The sequence below is a fragment of the Buteo buteo genome, chromosome 1, assembly GCF_964188355.1.
Source record: "Buteo buteo chromosome 1, bButBut1.hap1.1, whole genome shotgun sequence".
Classification (NCBI taxonomy): domain Eukaryota; kingdom Metazoa; phylum Chordata; class Aves; order Accipitriformes; family Accipitridae; genus Buteo; species Buteo buteo.
This window is the reverse complement of record NC_134171.1, coordinates 55,892,699-55,919,959: the sequence shown is the minus strand read 5'-3', so window position 1 is coordinate 55,919,959 and position 27,261 is coordinate 55,892,699. Positions and strand designations below refer to the sequence as shown.

At 50.0% G+C, this 27,261-nt stretch overlaps 1 protein-coding gene across 2 annotated transcripts; it reads left to right on the top strand.

The window, feature by feature from the left end:
• The first annotated feature begins 13,838 nt into the window (after window positions 1-13,838).
• On the top strand, window positions 13,839-26,538 carry C1H4orf54 (chromosome 1 C4orf54 homolog). 2 transcript variants are annotated; one of them, XR_012650970.1, is made up of 3 exons: window positions 13,839-18,354; window positions 22,892-23,012; window positions 24,346-26,538. XR_012650970.1 is itself a non-coding variant. In XM_075031713.1 (2 exons), exon 1 carries the CDS (start codon window positions 13,846-13,848, stop codon window positions 18,343-18,345), a length of 4,500 nt encoding a protein of 1,499 aa, XP_074887814.1. In that variant the 5' UTR covers window positions 13,839-13,845; the 3' UTR covers window positions 18,346-18,354; window positions 22,892-26,538. The 2 variants fall into 2 exon arrangements, 1 of the variants encoding a protein (XP_074887814.1); XM_075031713.1 differs by having other exon boundaries at window positions 22,892-26,538.
• The last annotated feature ends 723 nt before the right edge of the window (window positions 26,539-27,261 follow it).

Sequence of the window (27,261 nt, the reverse complement as noted above, 5' to 3'; positions counted from 1 at the left end):
ATGAACTTCCTCCACACTTGTACCCAGAGATCTCTCTGCGAAAGCCCAGTGTGACTTGTCTTCCGAGGGCATTAATGCATGCGGGGGTGAGAAAGCTTTTGTACGTGTATCTATGTCTTGTCTGTTTGGCTTTTGTGCCAACTTCAAAGCCATCTGCTCTGGGGTAGAAAAGCCTGCCTAACAGACGAAGGCAGCTGCCATGAAAGTTTTTGCATGCTGATCTCTCAGCTACTTCTCCCGTAACCTTGGATGACCATCTTTTCTAGGTAAAGAGAGAGAACATGAACCTCTGGGTTAGGATCTGATAAATCGTGCCTTTCCCCTAAACATAGGTGATTAGTTATATCGCTCCTGGTAAGCAACGGACTAAACAGCGTAACTTGAGAGCCTGGCCATGTACATTAGAGATCGGTATTGGTCTGCTCAGCTCAATCTATGGGCTATACTTTCTCCGTCATTGCACAGCTCTTCTCAAGTTGCCATCATACCCCTGTAACTGCTTTTTGCTAAATCTGATCACTAAAAACAACTGTGCAGCCCAAACAGGATATACGTTAACTAGGGCTTTATTGTCAAGTGGTGCTTGACTTTAACCCGGATCACTTTAAGTGCCCACCCTCTTAAACATATTCACAGGAGGAGGTATGGAGGTTTCAGCTGAGAGCAGTGATTTGTCACAAAATGTCAGTGTGTGCTTCCTTTTATCAGCCAGTAATAGAAAATCATTACTCTGTGTTCTCTGCCTGCTTTATATTCACTTCATATGACTTACTGCATGGAAAGTCAACTGGCTTGGACTGCTGGTGTACCAGAATAAGACCTCTGTGGATTCAACTTTTTCCAGCATGGAGATGAACATGCACGAGTTGAACGCATTTGAACCAGGGCTCAGGAGTTCATTCAAGCTAAATATATCATTGCAGTGCTGTTTGAGGTGTCAGGCACTAAGCTTATATATGACTACTTTTTTTCCATACAAACCCACTTGAATGGTTTGACACCAGTCAGAAAAACAGCCCAAAGCACAAACTGGTTTTCATTTGCTTTCCCTTTAACTACATAGGCTCAGTGAGACCACTGATCCCATTTCAGATGGAGCTACTCATCTGGCAGACCTTTTTACTGAAAATCCAGCAGTGGGTTTCTAGTACATCATGTGCCTCTCTGAGTCCCTGAAAAAGACTCAGGGCAGCAGTCCCTCTGAAAACCCCATTTGCTTTTCCTTGTAAATGGGAAGCAAGGCACTTTTGTTGTGGCCAGATGGGGAAGTTTGTACTACCTGCCTTTACGCACCAAAGTGGCTCATCGAAGTAAGAAGCTGATTCCTGTAGGCTAACGACAGAGCAACTGGGACTTTAGGTGGGTTGAGTTCCCCCTTTGCTGGCTATCCAAGGAGTCTGCGCTCCCAGTCTGAGCAGCTCAACCAAGTTTCTGGTGCAAAGTGGGATGAATTACAGGTTGGTGAACCTCAACATTTGGCCAGAGAGGCATTGAAGTGAAGGAGTCTCCCTGGAGTTCTTTCAGCCTTAAAAAATAGGCTGGGAGACTTCTAAGGGCATGTTGCCTGTTTTGTATCAGATGATTTTGGATTTAGGGAGTTAGAGAGGTTGCTGTTGGTTTTGTTTTCTGTTCTTTAAGGTTTGGGGAAGAGTCTTATTCTAGAAGCATTTTCTCCCACCTGTGGGTTCCTAGTCCTGGCGGGGTCAGGAAACAGGAATGAAAATATGTAAAGGAATTGTAAAGGGGTAAAACTCAGGTAAAGTTTCAGTTTTCCAATCTTCTAAAGCATAGAGCAGCACGTGAGAAACAGCTTATGTGAAAAAATCCAGGCTTTTTCTTTTTTTCTTCTAATCTTGTTCACATCGCAAATGCTAAAACAAAGAAATAAAACCTCTCTGACAAGGAGCACATTCTCAGGTTTGGCCCTTGAGGGTCTTCACTGTTGCAGAGGGGACTGTGACATGGTAATGAAGCAAAAAGTGCTCACACAAGGATACCTAAAGGCAAGATGTCCCAGCCCAATTTAACCTCTGTGCTTTTCCAGATGAACGAATGGCCAGCAGCCCAGCTAGCCAGTTTAAAGGTAGCTCAAGTATCTCTGTGCTACGTGCTACCCTGCAGCTACAAGCTAATATAGTTGTTACTTGTGTCACTGTATAGTAATCTTTTGTCATCTAGGCTCGTACTAATAGTGTAAGAAAGAAAACAATTACTAGAGTGTGGCCAAATAAAATTCCCAGCTTGTCACTTATTTACTGAATGCTTCAGACCCATTTGTTAATTTGGGTTAAATTCAGCAAATAATTTAAGTTGGAAAAAGAGGAGGAGTTAGCGTTTAAATTTTCTGGAACAGAGGGGTTTGTTTTGTTTTGTTTTCTTGATCCCAGTTCGCGGGTAGGCTTGGAATGCAATTCACAGGCAGGAGGGGGAAGCCTTTCCCTCTGATTTCTCTCAAGCGAGACTTACCCAAAGCAGAAGACGATCCATGCTCAGTCACCTGATTCCCTGGCCATGATGCGCTGGTGCGGGCAGAGAGGTAGGAAGCTGCTTGGCAACTGCAAGATCCTCTGAGCAGAATAGGCTCGTTTGGAGGAAGAGCGTTGCCCCGTGGGGTCGGTACGGCCCAGGGCTCTGGGGCTGAGGGAAGGGAAACAGCCTGCCGTGTCCAGCTGGGCTGTACGGGGAGCCCATCGCCCCAGCGGGTTTGCACGCCAGCCCTCTTCACTGAGGAGCTACGTGAGAATGTGTTCTGGTCAGAAAGCAGACAAATACAGCAGCATTTTGGCAGAGTGGTCTCCACAGCAGCCGGTATCTGCCCGAAATTCACCCTGCCTCATTACCGGGATGAGCAATTTGTTAATGGAGAACCTCCATGAGGGCAAGACTGGAGGACGTGGTTGGTGCGTGCTGCGGAGGGGAGGATTCACAGGAGGGTGTCGGGGGAGATGTGGTCAGCGTCTGCCTGGCCTGGGGATCTGAATCACAGGGATTTCAGAGAGCTCATCGCTTCCTGGGAAGCACTCAACACCTCGCAGGATCAGGCCTGCGTGCTCGGTGCAGAGAGCCCTACTAAACCCCACACTCCCGGGTGCTGAAACACCACCTGCGTTTTCAAAACACTGCGGGAAAAGGAAATCGTAGACCTAGTCAGAGAACCTTGGACTGCTTGGAGAAAAGAGATAGACAATTTTTATGTTTAAAATATTCCTATTTTTCCTAAATCACTGTTGATTAAAGGAACTGTGGGAAATGTGGAACTATATAAGCAAAAACCTAGCATAGCTATAGATAGATATTTTACATAACCATAGAGAGATACTATGCTATAGCACATCTACAGCTATGTTTTACATTGCTATAGGTAGATACTGTATATTTAGAGGCCGAAGCTTGAAACTGCAGTTTAATGAAAATTGCATTATGCTTCAGCATGACAAGAACTTCCCAGTTGATGAAGGATGTGTCCAGGGGCTTGCAGTCTTCTAGAGGGTGAATTAAGTCATTGCACAGGGATTACGACAAAGTAAAAAAAAAAAAAAAAAAAAGCAGACTGGGTGTTGACACTGCTTTTTGAAGAAACAGTATTAAGGTGAGAGAGATTTTTACATGTACTTTTTCTCTGGTTAGATACACAAGTGCCTATTCTCAGGGTGCACAGCTAAGATTGTGCAGGCTATGTTTGTATGCATCTCTGTTAAAAGTGTACATTTGACTGTAAGCTCTTCTGGACAGGTTGTCCTCCTGCACTACAACACAGAAATGCAGTTTCTCTAAGTTAAAACTTTGTGTTAAAGTTTGTGTAACAACTCTTACAGTTTCCGTTTCTGAGGCTAGCTATTAGGAATTGATGTTTTATATATTTTTTGCAAAGTACAGACATTAGAATTTGTATAACTTTCAATTATATACACTGCAGAAAAATACATAAAACTTCTGGAAGATAAGATTACAGAATAATTCCTCACTTACATAAATAACCTTTTCTTACCTCACTTGCTCAGCTGAATGTGGGACCTACTTACACACGTAAGGACTTCTCATCTCAGTGAGATTTGGCAGGATCAAGGACAAAATTCAAAATAAAAAAAAGTAGTCCAATTTAAATAAATCCCTCGCTCTAGTATTACTCGGCTTCAGCCAAGCTATCATTTTCCAGCCTCATAAAACTGTCATGTCATTAGCGTTTTGGGATGGTCTCCTTATAAACCTGACCTTTACAATGGATTTTACACCTGGGTTTAAAAATCTTATTCTTGCTCTCCCCCACAGTTGCCTCGTGTATTGACTAAAGAGGTTTGTTGGATGGGAGCTGGTTGGATTTATAACTCCTCATTATGTAGCCAGCTTCTCACCTGTAATTCCTTAATTTGTAAGCTAAGCGAGCCAGAGGAGAAACATATACAAAAGTATGTATGTGACCTTAATTCCGGGCAGGCGGATTGCATGCGGTTCATAATGGTGTTTATTGAGCTTCCCTATATATAGAAACTCCAGCCCGAGACAGGCTTCACTCCGAGGGCTGCTTGATCCTCCTTTTCATTGCCAGGCAGTGGGAGGCACTTTAGCTGGCTTTTACTGTAAGCCTGGTGAGAAATACCCCCAAGACGTCTGCTGCATGAACCTCAGCTCGGTGACCAAACATAGGCCCAGTGGCAGGGAGGTGTGCATAACGAACAGGGATCGCTTTTCGCGTGGCCCTCCGAACATTATTTATTGAACGCTGCGAGCAAATTAATCCCAATCCGATGCTGGCTGCTCTCCAAAGCATGGCAATTTCATGTTACAGTCTCACGATACCAGATTCGCAATTTACTGCTTGGGCACGCATTTGCCTGGAGGAGATCTTCTACGTCAACAAATTGTTGCCAGAATTCAAAACCCCTGCCTGAAGCAGTTGATTGCATAAAGTGATGGTATTATCCAATATAAAATCCAGACTGGCTGTTTGCATTTCTAATTCTAAAGTAAGTGAAAAACAATGCTACCGCTTTATGTTTTCACATGATGGCACCTGGCCAGTTAAAAATAGAATTTTTTTTTAATAGATTAAAATAATAAAAGCAGATTTTATAAAATATATTAATAAAAATAATAAACTATGAGAAAATTAATAAAATATTCAATATAATTAATAAAATATATTTTAATATATAATACAAAACATAATAAAAATACAATAAAATATAATCCAGTTACATTCACATTGCTTCAAGAGAGCACTCCTTGTTTTCCCATGTCCAAACACTCTGAAATATAAAGAAGACAGGTTTTAAGCCTGAGCCTTTCAGCAGAAGTCTACCTCTATAAATAATCAGTTTTGTGTAATTTTAATGAATGGTCATAAATCAGGTCTCTTGTCCCCCCCCTCAGTTTGGCTGATAACACCTCAAGGAAAGGTCACGGTTTCGGGTTTTGTGGCAATCATCTCCACAGTTCCAATAATCAGATACATCTGCAGTTCTCAGGTTACCTGATAATACTGTACAAAGAATAGGGTCACTGCAGAAAGTTCATTTCCAAAAAGTTCATTTCCAAAGGCAGGCCCATGATGGGAGACCTTGAGCGGACCCAGTGACCTGGGAATGGTGGTCCCGTGGAGGAGGAACCTCAAGAGACCTGGGGGAAGGAGCAGCAAAGTCGAGATCAGTTGGTGTAACCTCAGTTCCTGGAGAAATACTGGCATAAATGTGCAATCTGTAGGCCCTGAAAATATAACGAACAGATAAATAACAGCCAGCATGAGTTTGACAGGGTTTGCTCTTGACCAGTCCCTCTAACTTTCTTCTAAAATAGGGCAATGGGCTTTGGTATGGCATGATACTCTTCTCTTAGCCAGCTAGGGAAGCACTGTGCAGGTGAAATTATGAGGTGAGAAATGACTGCTTGGATGATGCTCCAAGGTCAGATACAAATACTACATCATTTGTATTAGTAGTGAACTTATGGGGGTCAAAGCTGTTGTGTTTGTTCAGTTTTTTCATTAGTAACTGGAGGATGAATGGAAAACGTGCTTGCAGTAGGGTCTGAGCTGAAGGACATGGTCATGCCAATGTGAAAACGGCGGATGATACTCAGGGGTGTATGAGCAGGACACAAAGTCATCCCTCCCCTCTTCTCACCAGGGGTGAGGCTCCACCTTGCATCTTGTGGTCACTTCTTTGCACTGCACATACGTTGGATGCGCTAGAGAAAGTCCAAAGAGCAGTGATGGGAGATTTGGCAGGTATGTCCCACGGGTAAAGGTGAAGTGAATTAGGGCTATTAGGCCTAGTGAAAAGATGGAGAGTGAAGGAAACTGTTTTGGGTTTGTGTGGTGGGTTTTTTGTGGTGGGGGAGGTGCTCCACGGGTGGCTCCTGTGAGAAGCTGCCAGAAGCTTTCCCAGCTCCAAGTCGGACCCACCTCTGGCCCAGGCCGAGCCCATCAGCGATGGTGGTAGCGCCTCTGGGAGAACAGATGTAAGAAGGGGAGGCTGCAGCGCGTAGAGGGATTGGAATGCGAGAGGAACCCCTCTGCAGACCCCGAGGTCAGTGCAGAAGGAGGGGAGGAGGAGCGCCGGAGGAGGGGATGCCCCTGCAGCCCTGGTGAGACGGCAGGCTGTGTCCCCCCAGCCCGTGGAGGGGAGCGGGGGAGCAGATGCCCACCTGCAGCCCAGGGAGGGGCCCACGCCGGAGCGGGGGGATGACCCCCAAGATGGCCGTGACTCCATGGGAAAGCCCACGCTGGAGCAGTCTGTGACTGAAGATTGGCCCGCGGAAAGGACCCATGTTGGAGAAGTTCATGTGAAGGACTGTCTCCCGTGGGAGGGACCCCACGCTGGAGCAGGGGATGAGTGAGGAGTCCTGCCCCTGAGGTGGAAGGAGCGGCAGAGACAAGGTGTGATGAACTGACCCCAACCCCCATTCCCCGTCCCTCTGTGCCACTGGGGGGACAAGGTAGAGAAAATGGGGAGTGGACTTGAGCTGGGAAGGAGGGAGGGGTGGGGGGAAGGTGTTTTAAAATTTGGTTTTACTTCCCATTATCCTTGTTTTGATTTGATTGGTAGTAAATTAAATTGATTTTGTTTTTTCCCCAAGTTGAGTCTGTCTTCTGCCCATGACCATAAGTGGTGAGTGATCCCTTCCTGTCCTTGTCTCAACCCATGAGCTTTTCTTTATATTTTCTCCTCCTCATCCCACCTGGCAGGGAGGAATGAGCAATCGGCTTCGTGGTGCTTTGTTACTGGCTGGGCTTAAACCACAACAGAAACACACTGGTCACCCTTAGATATGCAAAAAGCTGCAGCATAGAGTGGGAACCATCTCTTCTTCCATCCATGGCAGAAATGACGGCTTTACAGCAAGGAGGAGTCAGATAGCCCTGAGGACCGTCTTTCTGATGATATATGGATAATCAGGTACCAGGGGAGATGGCCTAGGGAAGCTGTGAAGTGTCTGCAAGCAGAGATTTGTCAGGACAGACTGGACAGGCACCTGTCAGGATGTTCATGAAGGCAATGAAGTGATTATAAATAGTCTTATTCAACATGTTCCTGCAGTTTGCATGTGCTATTGCTGTCTAAGCGTAATAGCCACCAGAATATTCTCTTGTATCAATGACATTGTAGATGCTGTTTAACCTGACATATGCAAAATTCAGCAAGTATTTATTTCGTCTGAGTAGCAGACTCCCCGTATAAATACATGAACTCACATTTAGACTGTATTTGCAGCACAACTGAAAAGTACCGAAGAAATCTAAGCTCGTTCTGGGATTACGTTCCTGCCTGTTTGTTTTGGCATGAGATTTTGGGGTCTGGAAGAGAAGGATGGGTAGCAAGGGGGAGGATCCGTTTTAAAAATATATGCATCTTCTGCAGACCTTGTAAGGCATCCAGCAGGAGCTGCTTATAGCTAGGGCTGGAGAGAGCCGCGGGGGTGGTTTTTTGTTGTTTAACAAGCACTTCAGCCACCAATTCTCGCAGGGGCTCAGTTACATGGGAGCACACTGCGGAGCGTAAGGCAATGGCCAGAACACAATCCCGTCTCATCCTGGAAGGAAAAGTCACCTCCCACTTGGAGGGCCACACCAAGGCCTTTGAATCCTGCAAGCTCAAGCACTCAGGCTAAGGTCTTGAAATCCACCCAGCTCCAGAGTTTCTTCCCTTTGAAAGGTCTGACTTTCACTCAGGTCTGCCAGGAAGGAGCCCACATATGGTTTACATTTGCCTGTTGAGTGTTCAGAAGAGCCCCTCAATCTCTCCAACAGGCTCAGGATGGAAAAGGAAAGATCCCCTTGGCTGGCATAGTCTTCTCTGTGCGAGAAGGGATTGACCCATCCAGGTGCTGGGTTTTACTTAGGACTCAGTACTTTGTCAGCCAGGCCCTTGCTAAATCCCAGAAAAGACACTATTTTACTGCAAGCTACAAAAATCTCATTTTATTTCCATTTGGGCTTGTTAGAAAGTTTCCATGCCAACACGCATGTGTGAGTATTGTATTTCCTTTCAATGTATCTGGTAGCACTTGGAGATTTAGAAAGAGTGCTGGGCTTCACTGTTTATTGCTAAACCACAAGTCCCCTTGTCCTTTCCCAAAGTGGATTTTGCTCCCTCCTCCTTAGGTACTAGTCCTGAGGGCATATCAGGGTGCTGTTTTCAATATTCTTTTCTCCTTAACACACACATCTAAACTCTAGCCAAGCACTTATTTGCTTTGATTTCAAAGACTACATCTACCACAAAGCTCACTTTGACAACATGCAATGTTATCAAAAAACTACTGAGAGAAAATCGAATCCAGCAGTGTTCAAATACTATTCAAAAGAGACTAATCAGCCAAAATGAAAGCTTCTTCCTATGACTGTAGCATTCTTCATCTCCCTCTGAACTTACAGCGAAATGAAGTCTTTTACTGTGGGCACAGAATGCAGCAGAATCCTTCTGCTGTTTCCTTATTTTCTGCAAAAGCCATCATTTCTTTCCATGCAAGAAGCATAACCTCTTCTGCAGGCCATCTTAGTTACTGGAACCACATCGGTCTTCTCTATGCAAATAACATTTTGATTTTCCTTCTGTATTGGCCTGATTTTTTTAACTTCTTTGTGATTTTTATTCCTACTTCAGTTTTTAAAAACTGTGACTCAACGCTGTAAGAACTAAAATGTGTAACATGGTATTAACATTTCTTAATGTTAATTATCAAACTAGTATTTTCCCTTTCCTTAGTCAGAGAAAGCTCAACCAAATCCTTCCCCTCCTGCTATTCCTCCACCAGTTGCTCACTTTTCTGTCCATGTCTCAGTTAAAGAAAAAAACCCCAACGCCGCCTTCTGCATGATCTCCTATGCTGCAGAGTATAATTACAGTCTCCCTAACCTCATCCTTAATGTCTTTATTCTGCTTTTATGTGCCTCTTCTCAAATCCCTTTTAAATCCCACTTCCCTGCTACTTCCATGAGTGATGTATTTTAAGGTGCACTGATAATTCAACCTATCTGAGTTTTTCCCAACACCTTTACCTGTCTGATCTAATCTTATATTAGCAAAGGGCAGAATGTGGCTAAACAGTGTGTGTTGTTATTTTCAACAGTAAGAGCTTAAAAGTAGAGTACCTGTTACATTATGAAAGGCATAAAACATACAGATTCTATGTGGTTGTCAGGACAGTTCAGTAACACTTCATGACAGATTTGGATGCAGAAATCTTAGGCATCAGTAGCTTTAGTGAGTGAGAGAGATTTAAAGGTGGAAAACACAAAAGAGTAATTGGTGTTAATGAACGCCTCAACTGAGTATTGCTAGGATCATAAGGGTGACATGCATTAGTTACTGATATTCAACATTATTAAGTAAAATCACATTGATCTGATTATTAATCAATGAAGATGCCTCGTCAGCATAGAGCCAGAAATTGCTATTTGCAAGAAGGCGTCATGGAGCCACAGTTTTCCTGTGTGCTTTTGACTGGGAGCAAACAGGTCTATCACTTTACTTTGGGTTGTTGTAGGGTTTGTCTGCCAACAGTAATAGATAAGAAAAACTTGCAAAAAACCCCATCCACACCTTTGCAAAGCCGTTGAAGAACTCTGATCCTTTGTAAGGCAGTCCTACAGGGGAGCAGTCCCGGGGAGTCAGTCCCTGGGTTCAAGCCGTGTGCCCAAGCTTTGGATACAATGCATGGAGGTTATTAAGCATCTCCAAAACAGGCTCTACAAAAGCTGACACTAAGGTAGCTAAGAGGAAAGGCTGAGGAGAAGGAATTAAGCCTAAACCCCTGTGGAATTTTACACTTCGCTTAGGGCCAGACTCGCAGCAAAGCATCTCTGAGGGGCTGGCACCACATCAGTGCAGAAATTTCTGATACAAAACAAAGAGGAGGTAATCCTTCTCATTTTTTCCCCCTCCTCTAACAAGCATACAGTGATTAGAGCACTTAAGCTGGATGTTACAGATTCACTTTTTTCAAAGGGCATTAGGATTGGGGTGGCTCTGTACACAGTAGCAACCTCTTAGCGCCATGGGAAATACACTCATCTGCCTGCCTAAGGCACGCGGGCCTCCAGGGCTAGCAGTAACTGAAAATGGAGAAGAACAGGTGTGGATTTTATGTATGTATTTTTGTCATCAGGGGCATAAATTCCCCTGATGTGGTGGAGACATAAATATGTTATAAACATACATATACAATGAGTGCTCCATTATGGGTCTCAGCTTCACTTGTGAGAGTCATCGCCTGGTTTTGTAAGATTGAATAGAATCAGTTCAAGATACCACCAAAAGAAAATAGCAGAAAAAAAAACCATCTCTGGACCATAGCTGGAAATAGATAAAGAGTCAAGTTTTGATGCTCATTTTGGTGGGGATCTATATGGACAATTGTTACAAGTTAAAAAAACAACATCACTTTTAATTGTGCAGGTTTGGGGAGCAAAGATCTGATTTATTGTGTATTCTTAATGCAGGAAAACCAAATACTAGAGAGGAGAGTAAGGTGTGACAGACTGACATTCGAGACCCTGGTTTGGGGGATCTGAGGGTGCGGGCAGTGAGAATGTGGGGTGGAGACTTTACTTGAGAGGAGGCATCTGGTACAAGAGGCAGAGCAGGAGGCAGGGATGCTACGGCTGCCAGCGCTCACCCAACTACAATGAATGATCAGGGTTTAAAACCTAGTATCCCTCTGCATCCCAAGCATTTGGAAAGGACTGTATTTGAGGATCTACTCTTGTCCCACTGCCAATTCATCCTGTTTTCAGCTGGGATAGAGTTAATTTTCTTTCTAGATAGTATAGTGTTATGTTTTGGGTTCAGTATGAGAAGAATGTTGATAACGCACTGATGTTTTCAGTTGCTGCTAAGCAGTGTTTAGTCTAAAATCAAGGATTTTTCAGCTTCTCATGCCCAGCCAGCAAGAAGGCTGCAGGGGCACAAGAAGCTGGGAATGGACGCAGCCAGGGCAGCTGACCCAAACCGGCCAAAGGGGTATTCCATACCATGTGACATCATGCCCAGTATATAAACTGGGGGGAGCTGGCCAGAGGGGGTGGATCGCTGCTCTGGAACTGACTGGGCATTGGTTGGCAAGTGGTGAGCAATTGCACTGTGCATCACTTGTTTTGTATATTTCAATCCTTTTATTATTATTGTCATTTTATTATTGTTATTATCATTCTTAGTTTCTTCCTTTCTGTTCTATTAAACTGTTCTTATCTCAACCCATGAGTTTTACTTTTTTTTCCCCTGATTCTCTCCCCCATCCCACTGGGGGGGGCGGGGGGGGAAGTGAGTGAGCAGCTGCGTGGTGCTTAGTTGCTGGCTGGGGTTAAACCACGACACAATTAAAACCAAGATGCCTCTTTAATAAGGTGCTAAAATATTGTCATTCTCTAGTTATGTCATGGTTTTGTTATGGCTGCTTGGGACAGAGGGGCAAGTCTAAAACGTGTGTGGAGGGGACACAAAACCTGCTGAAGTTGTGTTTAGGGAATGCTGATGCTCTTTACCACAGCTCTGTGGAGGACTGCACAGTTGTTGCGTGTACAAGGGGAGTTGAACCTACATGAATCCGGGCTAAGGAAAGAATAAGGCTGGGTAAGCCTAGTAGTCCTGAGAGCCGGTGTCCAGTTTCTCATTAAAAGCACACTGGAGGCAGGGCAGCCTCAGCAGCGATGGGAACCAGTCATCCCTGCAGCATGGGGAGAGCCTCACTGTGCATGACCTGGCTTGCTCCAAACCCTCCGAGTTTGAAAGATGTGTCTTTGTTAAAATACCACCTTGTGCTTCAGCAATAGTTTTCATGCTGTCAGTCTGCAGCCTAAGAAACTACCATGTATTTATGTAGGGTACTAAGAGCTGGAGCCACCTCACTTGTTTTCCTCCAGGCAGCAAAGAGACCCTCATCCAAAACGGGGTATCAAACCTGCCACTGCTGCACGGACCCTCACGAGCTGCCGCTTGTGTTCATTAAAGGAGGGAGGGCGCTTTTCCTGGAGGCAGTGGGAACACTGTAACCCCACAGGAAGGATGGCAGCAGAGCAGCCTGGAGAGATGGGGTGGGGTGAGGAGCTGGGAGCACTGGCAAACCCTTATTTTAATGTGGACGGTCCTGGGAGAGGTCTGGGATAGCGTCTGATTTGCCTCTTGGTCCCTGCATCCCTGCAGCATCCCTGACAGAGCTGCACACCATGCCCTTCATGCCAGTGCATGCAGCTGTAGGGGAACAGATCCTGGTGCTTGCTTTGGGGGTTTCCACCGCCCTCCCCTACCTAATGGCCAATGTCACCAGCCCAACGCCAGCTTGCTCACCTAAGAGTGCGGGCGCTTATTTGTTTTTTAAGCTGTAAATTTAGGCCATTATCTGCACTGTATACCTGAGGGCTGCTCCTCACCGTTGCTCTCTCCCTCCATTTCTCCTCCCCAGTGTGGAACAGCTTGCCTTTTTCTCCCGTGGCTCTGGAGTGATTTTTGGTGTGTCATTTTGGGGACCGCTCAGGAAAGCCCTCACAGCCACCAAAGGTCAGGCGTGCCATAGGAATGCCTATTAATAGGTCTTAGGTGCTGGTTATGCCTAAACTGTCGTTTCCTGGAAAAAGGCAGCTTGGGTCCCCCGGCCGGCGGCTCTCTGGACCGCGGCGAAGGCGCAGGGCCAGGCCGGCACCCACGGGATGCCCCTCTGCAACACACCCTCTGCAAGTGGGGACGTGGGGCGCGGGGGAGTAGTTCAAGGAAGAAAAAAGCCGTTTAAGCACTGCTGCGTGTGGGACGAGGGCGCATTTGGTGTAGGCAAGCCTGCGTGCTCAGCCGGTGCCCTGGGAGCTGCCTCTTCCAGCCGGTGCCGCCGGGGAGCCGGGCAGCATCTTTGGAGGCCGGGGCGGCTCTCCCCTTCCGAGGGCCGCCCGGGCGCCTTTATTCCGGCAAACCCAGACGTTTAAAATAGGATTTTGTTCAACCGGCGTAAGTGACGCCGGCTCTATGTATAGTCCGCGCCTGGGACCGGCCAAGTGACGCCCACCTCGGAAACACCCGGAGCGACCTGGGCCCGTCCCGGGACCCCCCGCGGGGCGACCTCCCCTCCCCTTACCCCCGCCACGCCCGGCGACCAAGCGAGCCTCCGCCGCCCGGCGGCTGGCTGCCGGTGCGGGGGGAGCCGCGCCCGGCCCGACCCCTCCGCCCCCCGGCGGTGATGCCGGCCCGGGCCGGGAGCCGGCGGGGGGGGTGGGGGGGGAGGAGGGAAGGGGAGGGGAGCGGAGGGCAGGGCAGGGGGTGGGCGGCCCCGCTGCCCCCCCCCCGTCCCCGCAGCGCTGCCCGTCCCTGCCGGCACGTGCCTGCCCGCCCCCTCGGGCCACTGCCGCGCCCCAACGGCCCCGGCATGGACGCGGCCGGCCAGCCGCCCGCCGGGCCCCCAGCCGGCCCCGAGGGCGCGGCGGCGGGACGGGGCCCGAGCCCGGAGGCGGCCATCGAGGAGGAGGAGGAGGAGGAGGCGGCGGCGGCGTACGTGGAGATCCGCGGCTCGCCGCGGGGGCCGGAGGCGAACCGCCAGTCCCCCGAGCTGGCCCCGGCCGGCGTCGCGGAGCGAGCGGGCGGTCCCGCACCGGAAAGCGGAGCCGGCGGGACCGGGGATGTCGGCGGCTCGGCGAGCGGCGGGCCGCCGGGCGGGGCCGCGGGGCCAGCATCCTCGGACCGCGGGCGGGATCGCCCGCCTCGCCCGGGCGCGGCGGCTGCGGCGGGATGCGGCGCCGACTCCGGCCCCGGCCCCGGTCCTGGTCCCGGTCCCGGCTCCGGGGGGGCGGCGGGGAGCGGCGGGCCGCCGGAGGCGGGGGGCTGCCCGGAGTCCTCCTCCTCCTCCTGCCCTTCGCCGGTGGCCAAGGCGGACGGCTTTCCCGCGACGGGCGAGCCGGTGTCGACGGAGGGCAAAACCTCCTCGTCCTCCTTCGGCTACGAAAGCGAGGAGGACGAGGACGCGGGGCGCGGGGCGGCCCCCCCGGGCGTCCCCCCCGGCGGCGTGCGCGACGAGGCGCACTATATCAGCACGCAGGAGATCCAGCTGAGCGAGGTGGACCACGACATGGACTTCGACGCGGGGCTGGCCGCCCGCTGGGACTTCGAGGACAACAACGTGATCTACTCCTTCGTGGACTACGCCTCCTTCGGGAGCGACGAGACCCCGGGGGACACGCCGACGGAGGAGGAGGAGGAGGAGAATAGCTGCTACCTCAGCACGACCACCAGCGACCCCAACAACCAGACGGACAGCATCGACAACACCAGCAGCACCGAGATCGTCAGCCTCACCTCCGAACACGACACCCCCGGCGGGGAGAAGCGCGCCAGCTCGGGGGAAAGCCGGTCCAAGCGGCCCGGCCGCCCCGGCGGGAGCCCGGCCGCCCAGCTTCTCCTATCAATCAAAGCCGCTTCCCGGGCTATAAATGAGTCTAGCAACGTGCGCGGAAAGCAAAACGCTATTTACGCTGCCAAGCATGAAGGCGACATGAGCCTCCGCGTCCCCGCGGCTCCGGAACGCGACGCGAGTTTAAAACCGGACGCGGTCCGCGACCACGCGAAAAAATTCATCGCCGTCCCCGCGCGGCTGCAGACCCGGTGCGGGGCCGGCAGGGCGGGGGAGCACTCGAGCGGCGCCTCCAGCGCCGTCAGCGAGCTGGACGATGCCGACAAAGAAGTGCGAAACCTGACGGCCAGGGCTTTCCGCAGCCTGGCGTACCCCTACTTCGACACCCTGCGCCCCGGCTCCCGCGCCTCCTCCGCCTCCCTGCCCGACAATGCCCTGGGCATCAACCGCTGGTCCACCTACCTGGACCTCAAGTGCGGCAGCCTGGGGCCGAGAGCCGAGCCCAGCCTGCTGCGCTCCGGCCGGTCGCAGACCAAAGCCCTCGAGTTCGTGGTCAGCAAGCTCGACGGGGAGATCGCCCACGTCGAGGCGCCGCGGCGGCTGAGGGCGGGCTCCCGGGTGGTGACCCTGCTGGACCTCGGCGATGCCCCCGGGGCCGGGCCGCTCCCCGGGGCCGGGCCGCCCCCCGAGGCGGGCGGCGGGGAGCCGCCGGCGGCGGAGGGCGGCGGCGGCGGCGGCGGCGGCGGCGGCGGGGGGGGCTCCAGCAAGAAGTCCAAGTTCGCCTCCAGCCTCCTCAAAAACGTCATCTCCAAGAAGATGCAGCTGGAGCACGAGTTCAAGATGGAGCGGGGCGAGATCACCGACACCTCCTACAGCGGGCCGGGCGCCGGCCGGGAGCCGGAGCCCGCCGGCGCCGGCCGGGAGCAGCAGCGGGAGGGCGGCGTGCAGCGGCAGAGCTCCCGGCACTCGGAGGGCGGCTCGGACTGCACCGCCGCGACGGCGGAGGAAGCCGGCGAGGGCGGCGGGGGCCGGTCGCCGGCCTCCAAGGCGTCGACGCCCCGCGAGGGCAGCCGCAGCCTGGACCGGGCGCTGTCGGAGGAGCTGTGCGAGGTGAAGCGCAGCGCCTCGGAGGCCATCAAGGCCACCTTCCTCCGCAGCCAGAACAGCGCCTTCAGGTCCTGGAAGGAGCGGGAGGCGGAAAGGAAGGAGGAGCGGGCCCCCGTCGGCAAGCTGAAGCTCTCCGCCAGGCACGACTGGCGGGCCGACCTGGGCGAGATCTCCGCCGGCAAGTCCACCAAGATGTCCCGCCTGTTCGTCCCCGCCATCCAGCACACCCCCCGGGAGAAGGAGCCCGCCAAGCGGGCGACCAAGTGCTCCACCGCCGCCTCCTCCTCGCCCCCCGCCGCCAAGCCCAAAGCCCCCGAGATCAAGATCAGCCTGGGCAGCCTGCAGCAGCCCCGGGACGCCGCGTTCAGCATCGCGCAGCTGCTGACGCCGCAGATCGCGGGCCGGCCGCCGGAGGAGGGCAGGGGCCAGCAGCCCAAGCCGCCCAAGGCCGGCGACGGCCCCGACAAGGTGCCGCAGTTCCTGGTGCGCGACGTGAGGGACGGCAAGCACAGAGCCCAGGGGCCCCTCCACCAGGTGCGGGACGTGCGGAAGCTGATCAAAAGCTCCTACAGCTGCGACTCGGGGGATAACAGCAGCGACAAGGGCAGCGTCGCCTCCGACCAGGGCGGCCCGGAGCAGAAGCCCCGGCAGCAGCTGGTCATCGCCGGCGTGCCCAGGTCCCTCTCCCCCGTGGTCATCACCTGCCAGGCGGTCGGCCACGCCGGCACCAAGCCCAGCGAGGCGGGGGCCAAGGCGGGGGGCAGGGCGCCGGCCTGCCCCCCGGAGGGCACCGTCCTGGTGCACCGCACCTCGGGGAGGCTGCCGGTGGCCACCATCGCTCCCAACAAGAGCGACCCGCGCCAGCCGGCCGTGCTGAAGATCGTCTCCAAATCCACCGCGCCCTGGCGGCACCAGCCCCCCCCGCCGCCGCCCGCCGAGAGGGGCCGGGGGCCGGAGGAGGACCCGCGGGAGGAGGGCAAGGCGGCGCCGGTGCAAAACGCGCTGGAGAAGCTGACGGCGGCGGTGCGGAGCATGGAGGAGCTGTACAGCTTCAACAAGCGCGAGTGGAAGCGCAAGAGCGACCCGCTGCCCATCACCGACAGCCACGTCCTCTCCCTCATCGCCAGCCAGGAGAGGGGCGCCGGCACCCGGCCGACCCCCCCCGCCGCCGCCGCCGCTCCCCCCGCGCCGCCGCCGGCCGATAAGACGGAGGAGCCGTCGGGCAAGGGGCCGGGCAGCGAGCGGCTGCCCCGCCGCCCCTCCAACAACGCCGCCGACAAGGTCTCGGCCAAGGCGGCCGCCTTCGAGAGCCTGGCCCGGCAGCGGCAGCGCGGCCCGCCGCCCCCCCGCGCCGAGCCCCCCGCCGCCCCCCGCGCCCTCCTCACCCTCCGCGGAGCCGCCGGAGCCGGAGCCGGAGCCCCCGCGCCGGGCAAGCCCCCCTCCGAGGGCGGCCTGCGGGGCCAGGCGGCGCCGCGCTGCCCCCGGCTGCCTGCGGCCGGCGGCGACGGGGAGCGCGGCCCGGACTGCGGGAACTACCTGGCCCTGCCGCTGAAGGCGGCCGCCGAGCCGGGCTCCCCCCCCCCGCCGGTGCCGGCGGCGGGCGGCGGCGTCCGCCCCAGCCCGCTGGCGGCCGCGGCGGCGGCGGCGGCGCTGTGCAACCCGCAGACCTTCGGCACCGCCAAGCGGGCCGGCAGCCCCGGACCCCCGCCCGCCGAGGAGCCCCCCCCCGCCGCCGCCGCCGCCGCCGCCGCCGCCGCCCCGCCGCCCGCCGAGGGTCCGCCCGCCGCCCTCTACCGCCCGCCGCTGCCCTTCGCCGCCCTGCCCGGCGCCGCGCCGCCGCCGCTGCTCTGCTTCTCGCCCTCTGTGCCCGCCGCGGCGACGGCGGCCGAGCCCTTCCCGCAGACGCAGCGCAAGGTGCTGCTGGACGTGAGCACCGGGCAGTACTACCTGGTGGACGCGCCGGTGCAGCAGCCCCTCAAGCGGCGCCTCTTCGACCCCGAGACCGGGCAGTACGTGGAGGTGCCGGTGCCCCAGCAGCCGGCCGTCGCCCCCATCCCGCTGCCCCTCTCGCCCCTGGCCCTCAACGCCGGCGCCTACGGCGCCACGTACATGCTCTACCCCGGCCTCCTGCCCGCCGCCACCGTGCTGCCTGCCGGCACCCTGCCGCGCCCGCTGTCCCACCCGGGCAGCGATGCCAGCGCCCCGGCCGAGCCCGGCAGCCCGGCGGCGGCAGAGGCGGCTTTCGCCGAGAGCCCCTACTATGTGGCTACCGGCAAGGGCCCGCCGCCGTCGCGGCGCGGGGCGGCCGAGGCGAAGCCAGTCATCAGCATCACGGCGCCGGCCACCGGCCCACGGATCGTCGCGCCGCCCTCCTTCGACGGCACCACCATGCGCTTCGTGGTGGAGCACCGGTGAAGAGCGCGGGTGAGTGGGTGCAGGCCGCTAGGCCTGGTGGTCGCCAGTGATGGTTAAGGGCCGACCGAGTTGCCCGCCAAATGAGAGCTGTGCCACAGCTTCTCCTCGAGGCGGGTAAGTAACGGGCCCGGGGTCCGCAGGCAGGCCCTCGCCAGGACTTAAGATAGAGGCATAAGATAGAAACGCAAAGGCTACACACGCCCGCCAGTGCAGTTCGGTAGCCCTCAGAGCAGGTAAATACCCGCTTTTATTTGGCCCGGAGGCAGTTTCATTAGAAGCACGCTATAGTTGCTCATCATGCAGCCTGTATTTGTGCAGCCCCGTGGCTGGGGGGGGACCCGTCTCAGTGGGGTCCCCTTGCTCCTGGGGAGGGGAGTGCGGCTGGGCACCTCCTTTGGACCCACCTTGCTAGCCTTGAAATGGACCCTCCGCCTCAGCGGCGCATCCCTCCCTTTCTCGCCTCTTCCTCCCAAGAGGAGGCGAGTGCCCGTCTCTCTGCCCTGAGCCCCTGTTTCTCCTTGTCCTCGGGAAGAGCAGGAGAGGGGTCTGATGGAGGCAAACCCTTATTTTGGGTGCTGCTTGTTAGCAGGATGAGGGAGCGGGATACGTGGGGTAGAGCTGGGTGTGCTCCCCCAGTGCCATGGGGCTGCTGGCAGGGGTGCCCGCAGCTGCCTGCGCTGCAGGAGGGCTCCAGCAGAGCCCGCGGGCACCGCTACAAATCACAATTTCGCACGGCTACTCAGAGCTTGGCCCGCCGCAGTCCCACCAGTGTCCGGTTACCTAGGGCTGTAACCCAGGGCCAGCCTCCAAATCGGGGGATGCATGTGCAGGGGCATTAAGTGCCTGTTCCAGAGCAAGGAGGAGGGCATGGACTGGGCGTACAGCACGCGTCGAAACCAGGGTGCAGGATATCTTGTGCAAAATAACCAAAGAACAATGATATTTTGTTTTAAAATACCTGAAATATTAAGAAAGTGCCTTCGGGATGGGTGTCACTGCTCCTTTTGCCTCTTGCATTAAAACACGCAGCTCATCTTTATCAAGTGCAGTACTGGGCAGAACTACCAAAGTCTTTCGTGGCTTACCAAAGACTCACGGGGTTTGTTCTTGGTGTTTATCAAGAGGCAAAGAGAAACATCAGCAGCAGTCAGAGGTTTGGGTTTGTCAGCAGTTTGTGCCGTGTTTTGTCAGTCGCGTGCTTGAGGGTAAATTTTTTATTCCAGCATTTGGCTTATCTTTTTTTGCTTCTGTAGTTCTTTTGCATCATCTACTACTGCATAGTAGATTACTTGTTGAATGAAACCTTACTGAAATGATTTATACACTTACTTCTCTGCTTGTAAATATTTTATCTTGCAAGTGCCATTCTTTTATCCTGGATATAAATGAGGTTGTTTTCATTGGCCCTTTTGGGGTCACTCGGGCTAAAGTACCAATTTAAGTTGAGCTCTGCTCTACTCAAGTTGATCTTGTCAGTAAAGCCTTGACAGAGTATCTACATAAAATGGCAAAAGGTATTTGATTTTTTCTGTTTCATCTATAGGCTGAATTCAGGCTGCTAGCACAAGGAATTTGTTAGATTTCAGTTTAGGGACTTGCTGTTTTTGAAAAGGTGTGTTCTATAGTACATGTATTTCTATCTTATAGCAGCTAAGCTCTAGCTTTTCTTACATTGCTCTTTAAAAGTGAAACCCACCCTATTTCCTGGTGTGATTTGCCCCTCGTTTCCCAGGGGATTATCCTCCCGTGTCCTGCAGCTAGCTTGCCTAGGATGCCCGGTGTATCAGTGAGGCAGGTGACGCTCTCGGCAAATTGCTCTTTCTCGCTGGTGAAATTAATAACCGCATCGATGCTCTGCTTTTTTGTGTATGTCGGAGCTCTACTGTTGCGAGACAGGTGTGCGAAAGCTGCCCCAACAGGCGGGTGATGCAAAAACTTGCATAGTCTTTACAGAAGGTCATTCAGCAGTTTGAAGACTTTCACCTTTTACCGTTAATGATGCCAAGATGCATGTTGTGTAATACAGACAGGGATGCCCCCTCCCTGCCGTCCCAGACCTGCTGAGGTAGGTGTCCTGCTGCTGTTTAACAGATGCGGTGTGGTTTTTTGTTCTCAAGCTGTTCCGAAAGTCAGTGAAACAAATTGTTTTAATTGTATGCTGCAAGACACACTTAGCTTGTCATCAGACTTCGGTTATTCATAGAGCTCTGAGTGGAAAACAAGGTATATGCCAGAGGGGAATCGCATCTATAGCCTTCTTCCCATTATTCTGTTCTGTCCTTGTACCTACTCACCATTTTCACTCACCTACGTAACTTTCATGTCCCTGTGGGTAATTTTTTCTCTTTCTCTTGCTTTTATTATCTGCTTTTTTTTTTGTTTCCCCTTCTTTTCTTGTATCTCTTTTGCCTTTCTCTTCCTAATTAAACGCATTTGTTTGGGGTAGTATTTTTCCCCTAACAAGAACAGGAGCATGATTTGATATGAATCGGAGGGTGAACCATTGATCATTTTTTCATTCCAATTGCTTTCACATCGGATCAGGGTTTTTTTTGATTGCAGCAATGCTGTGCAGATCCTAAAATGGATTTTAAAACTGACAGATTTCATCACATGAGCATGGGGTTTGAATAAAATACTGTCCTTTCAGGACCCTTTTCTTTACTAGCCAAAATAAGCTGAATGAATGCTCTTTCTTTCCACTCCTGTATTTCTTTCTGCACTGCACATGTGTCTTCCTCCCTTCTTTACTCTTATTTTATTCATGTCTTCATTCACAAACTGTGCCACCATCTCAAGGACTGCTCCATCTTGGTCTCTGTCACCTCTTGGAGATCAGCGTGATACAGCTGACCTGAAGCTTTGGTGGTGGTGTGGTGCTCATGGCACTGTTGGTACCGAATCTTCTGCACATCCACTGCTCTTCCAGCACTTCTTTTTCTGGCTGGTGCTCTTTTCTGCATAATCAGTGGGATAGAATGGATCCTATCAATTTGGATTTTGGCAAAATCCAAGATGCCGTTTCTCAACAATTCTTATATTTTTGATATACAGCAAGTATTAGAGACTATTTACATGTTTCTGAGAGATATCACAAGGTCACTTTTCTCCCCCCTCTTCTTCACTCACAGTAGTTTGTGAGCTTTTGGCAACATAGTTCTTGCCTGCTGCACTTCTTCCTTCATATGGGAAAAAAAAGGTAATTTCCAGTTCTAGTGAACTTACCAATCTGCCTGTATCCGAACCTAGACAGCACCGACCTGTAGTGAGTGGACTGACTGAAGGGAGCTCATTCCCAGCCTGAAGGACTGAAAATGTGTTTTGAACTTTTGTATCTGTTCCCACATTATATTCTGGGGAGTTTCTGCATTGTGTTAGGTAAATAAATGAGAAAATAACATGTAGCAAAGTAGAAAGTAGCTGTAGTAAATTGTACTGCCAATATTAGAAGGGTATTTTTCCTTGCTCTTTCAAACATATGCCTAAACTGAAGCCACCTTAGAGTTACAGGAATACATGGGGCATTTATTTTTGTGGTGAAAGTAGGCTAAGACAAATGTGAGCAGTTCTGTCACCAAAGTATGCAAATATACTTATTAGTTGTGTTTCTTCCTACCTGCCATGAGAAAATCTATGCCTGTCTTTAAAAATTAATTTTGTGTGGATAGCATATACGAAAGATTTTTTAAAGGCTCATGAATTGATATTTTTAAACTCTGTTTTAGTTGTGCCCTATTCAGCAGAATGTGTAGTCTATTAGGTCAAGAAGTCAACTTACAGTGAAATATACAGTACATAGGATTTACTTCTGCTGATGCCTTCGCTGAGAATTTAGTAAAGCATCCATCCAATTTTAGTGGGAAATACTGGAGGAATATTCCAAGAACTAAAAGGGCTTCAGCATTTGATCTAGTAAATCAGTCTACAAGGGAAATAAGCATGAGCTTGTGCTCAAATCCATAGCTACTTAGAAAACATTTAAACAGTGCTTGACCTTGATACCAATAAAAGTTAACAGTGGGCTTAATGACTCTTCTTGCCCAGGATGCTTTCCTGAGCAAGTATTTAAGTCTTAACTCCACAAATCTTGGAGCACATGATTACGGGTTGTTTCACTTTTGCTTACGTATGCCATGCTGGATGCTGTGTTGGTAAGTAAAGTGCTCAGGTCTTTAACTTAAGCAGGTGGATCGCTTAAATCCCAGATGGATCGCTTTGCCCTCTTTCTACCTATGTGCGTGGGGTTCCCCAGGACCAGTCCACAGGGAACCGCGGGGTTGTAAGGCACTGCACGTTTCACACCTTGAGCAGCAAAGATCAGTTCTGCTCAAAAAATAAGGCTGCCCAACCACTGACTTGGTTTAAAAAGTCAGGTGCTGTTGTCTGATTCTTGGCACTAGCTTAGGAAATTAGTAGCAAGAATAGCGTGGCAAGGAAGGAGATACTATGCACTTCTCCGGAGTAGTAAAGATTGCTCAAATGCTTGTGGCAGCTCTCTAACAATATACTTTTTATTAATGATACCTTTTTTTTTTTTTTTTTACAGGGATAAGGAAGAAGAACCATGCTCCTTTAATCTGAAAAACACTTGGTAACTCTAAACATTCATCCTAGAAACTGCTTCTACAGTTTTCTCATTTTTTTGCTTCCTCATACAAAACAAGTGTGTAAGTTTCTTGTTTTCTCCTAAATACCCCTCAGTTTTGGAGTACGCATACATCTAATTATGCAAGCAACACTAAATTATTGCATTATTTTCTGCAAAGTTGTTTTTGTTTTGAAGCCAATCTGCAGGCTTTAGGTGTTGCCTCTGTGCTCGTGGCTAGCAGCAGCAGTGCCACTACAGCTGTTTGTGAAATGCAGGGTGTTTCGGTGTAGGTTGATGCACAGCTTCGTTCAGGTCCCTAGAACGTGTTGTGATGATTCAGTGCAGCCCTGCAACTGTTTAAAAAAATAAAGCACTCAGCTCTCTCCCATTGCAGTAAATGAGGGTCTTCCCCATAGGTTTTGGTGAGAATTCGCGATCAGATGTCTATTTTGTACTCTGTACTTCTGCACTTGGAATTGCAAACGGAGAGGTCTGTAGTGTTAGGATTTTAGTGTTCATTTTTTGGCATGGTTCAAAACAGATTGTGTAAATGTCAGAAAACACATTTGATTGCTTTCATTTTTTGTTTGCTCCTCTGTACGGTGTTGAACATCACAAGCTGCCTTAATTATGACAGTGTTTAAATACTGGAAAGCCAGAAATTGAATGTAGTATTTTTAGATCCTGGTTCTAAAGGAGAGGACAGCATTTATTTTTCTTTGACTGCAGTCTGTTCTTCCTTAAATTGCAACAATTCTGAAAACATAATCCTAGTGATTCCCCTGTGAGAGGAGCTTTTTAATGTTACAGTCCCAATAGTATGTAGTAATTTCTTTAGCTATTGTTTGGCAGGTTTATCTGAGGGCTACATCCACGCTATCTGTATTTGCTAAGAAAACATTTCTCTTTTGAACAGGAAAATATAAAATAAGATTATTCAAAATGCAGTGATATATATATGTCCATATGTCGAACTCTGCTTAAACTGATTCTTTTGTTGCCAGCAATCAGTTTGTCTCAGCAAAAGAGAATTGTTATCATGTCAGTAAAACTAAATCACAATAGTGTGTTCCCTGCCCGAAATTTCAGTTCAGCGAAGCACTTTGGGAAGCCAATAAATGTAAGATCAAGACTAAATTATTTAGCATAAAGCTTTCTTGAAGTAACAGGTTGGAAATTTAAAATCCAAATGCAAAACCCAAAAGTCTGTACTTCAGCATTTTCCCACAGGCAGGATTTTCCTGTGCCTGTTCGCAAGACTTCCTGCTGCTAAGGAAGTTTCAGTGTTTTCTATTCTTAAAGAAAGCCCCAGGTTTTCATTTTCCTAACTCACAAGATACAGAAAACTCAGCTACAACTGTCTTTAACCATACATGTGAGATTGTATTTCAATGCAATTTACTTGTTTACAGGAACAAATTGAAATTGCCCTCAGGATGAAATGCACTGCAAGTATACAGATAATGAGTGATTTAACATGTATCTTCTCAATTATCTTCATCGTTGTGGAAATCCAATGAAAAAATATTATTCTAACTCTTTTTAAAGAGCTTGGCATGCCCAGCTAGAGTGTATAGCATGTAAGCTTAATGCCCGTGCTCTTTGGTTGTACGCTCTACTGTTAAAAGCTTGAACTTCCTACTGGGATTAGGGCTGAATGCCTCTTAAAGAAAATGAATGCTTTTTCACCATTTTCATGACTGATAAGTCTGTAGACGTTACGACTGGAGTATCGGTGTTAAACCTAACAGTACTTCGGACTGCAGGACAGTGCAGGTACCAGAGTAGATCGTCCACGGTAACATACATGTGTACGGTATGTACATTATAATACTAGCATCCATGTTTAAAAATGTTTCTGTCCTCTCTTTTCCTATATCGGTGCTTAGAGCAAAGTTTCACGTTGCAGTTTACAAGATACAGGTTTGCACACACAAACTCAGGGTTTACAGTTTCACCCGGTGTACTTGAAAGGAAACAAATGTGTAGAAAACAAGTGCCCAGGATTTCAACGTGTATTTGTTGGAGGAAAATTTTACAGGGTTTTTTTTAACTGCCTATGGAGGTGAAAGCAATGAAATGAGGAAATACCAGTAGCTATTTATTTTCTCAGGGGAGATTTCTTCAGTGGAATGTGTCAATCCTAATGTCAAACAGTGTTTGCTTAATTTTGTCTATTACTAAAGAGACTCCGTGTTTGCATCAAGGGGTCAGTTTTGCAAGGAGCTTTGCTTTGCAGATCCAGTCCAGCAAAGCCTTCACTTGCATCTCCAAATATCTAAGCAGATTCCATGGAACTTCGGTGGAAGCACAATCTTTTTTTTTTTTCACCCATCAACGTAACGCTTTGCTGAACTTGGCTCAGAGCACTGAGTGCCTTGCAGACCCAAGTCCTGGGTTTGTCACTTTGTATGTATTAAACTGGAGCTCTGGGATTGAGTCTAGCCGGACCCAGCAGATAATGCCACAAAAGGTTGCCAGAAAAAAAATCCAGTAATATGGTGCTCCTCCATGAATACCCAGTGGTGAATTTCTCCAGCCGATGGGGTGATGTGTAACCACATATCTTGGATTAGAGTCAAGCCCTCCGTGTCAGGGTTCACAAGCTGCTAGTATTATATGTTTCACGGTGCAGTCATAGTATGTTACAGCTGAAATTCACCCTGTGTGCAAAGCAGGGCAAAATCCTGTGCACCACTCGAGTACCCTCCCAGCCCTGCCATCAGGGTTCGGGGTCTGCAACAGCCAGCCAGCCACTTCAGCACGTTTTAGGTCAGGATCCAACTAAAAGTTTCAGTGGGACTGGAGTGATGCATGAATGTTGTTCTGGTCTTTTGCAGCAGGGTTGGCTTCACTCAGTTAAATTTAATCCTTGGTGAATCACTTGGTGAATGATTTAAAATGTATTTATGGGTTGTGTGGGTTTTCTTTTTTTTTTTTCCCTTGTCTGCATTCAAAGCTACCTTTACTCTCTAGTGTTGATGGCCAAAGTGTCATTCCTTATGCTTACAAATTACCAGTAACTTGTGGCTACCTGAGAACACATACTTTAAAAACGCTTGTGTTTTTTTCCCCTTTTTCTGTTTTTGTTTTTGTTTTCTTTTTTTTCTCTTTTCTTTTTCCTCCCTTTTTTAAAGGGGTGGGTTATCAGTGTAAAGATATTTAAAAGTGCAAATGTGAAGTAAGGATAATGATTGTTAAGAGGATGTGGGTAGTATGTCTGATGAGAGAGCGGTGGGCTATTAGGCAAAGGGGAAAATGCTGTGAACGCATTGTGTTGATGATTGTTGCCTGTGGGGGAAAAAATAAAAAAAGAAGATATATAACTGGAGAAAAATGGACTCTTTGAGCTGCTCTCAACGTAGATGACACTGTGGCAAGTGCAAAGTGATCCCGCTGCAGGATGCCATGAGCCTGGGATTGAAGGACAGCAGAGTTGCTCTGAGAATTGCACTAGCAGCGTGTTGCACGTCGGGAGCGCTTCAGTATGTCACGACCACGCGAGAACGGACTGTCTGAAACCACTGAGTACCAAAGTTCGTAACTGAATGAGTTAGCATTTGTATTATGTTGGGGTTTTTTTGAATGTTATGATAAATAAAATGTATTTTTCAGTAAAAGACACACTGCAAGTAAGCCTGCAGTTCCCTGCTTGGTCGTATGTTTGTGAAGTTACCTTTGCTGTTGTGCAGAACAGGTGATAACAGAGGCATTACTTGGTTCAACATGTAAATGGTAACAGAAGAAAAGATTTCACTGGAGAGCAGATCCAAAACCCCGCACTCAGAGTCTCCCTGAGTTTCTCCCCATGTTGTAAATCTCTTTCTGACTTGATCTCACCATTTATTCTGCCCTCTTAGGACAAAGGGGAAGTTGGAGGCATTGCTTCATTTGGCTCTGATTCCCTCCCCCCCCAGATATAATGTAAATGAAAAAAGAACTCCCCAGTTTCAGTGGACTAACTTTGGCTGGTATATGAGTTTGGGTATCCAAAGAACTGCGTCTTTGTCTGTTGTAATGTGTTCAGAGAGAACAATTGGTGGGGTGAATAACTTTTTTCTGTTCATTCTCTATGTTATTTTCATTATCCAATATTGTGATACAATCAAAAATAGGATCACTTTATTAGTGGATAGCAGTATTGCTTGATTTATTACTAGGAAAAACCTTTTGCTGCTTTCATGTGTTCCTTCTACCCTAATGGAGATTGAGTAGCTTTCTGATGTTAAGTCCAAATGTTTAAAAAAGCACGAGTCAAACACGGAAAAATCACAAAATGGACTTGAAAACGAAAAGATTAATTTTGCAGTTTAAAATAACTCTTTCAT

Excerpts from the sequence above, each read along its gene's own strand:
- C1H4orf54 (XM_075031713.1), top strand. The coding sequence starts at position 13,846 with ATGGACGCGGCCGGCCAGCCGCCCGCCGGGCCCCCAGCCGGCCCCGAG.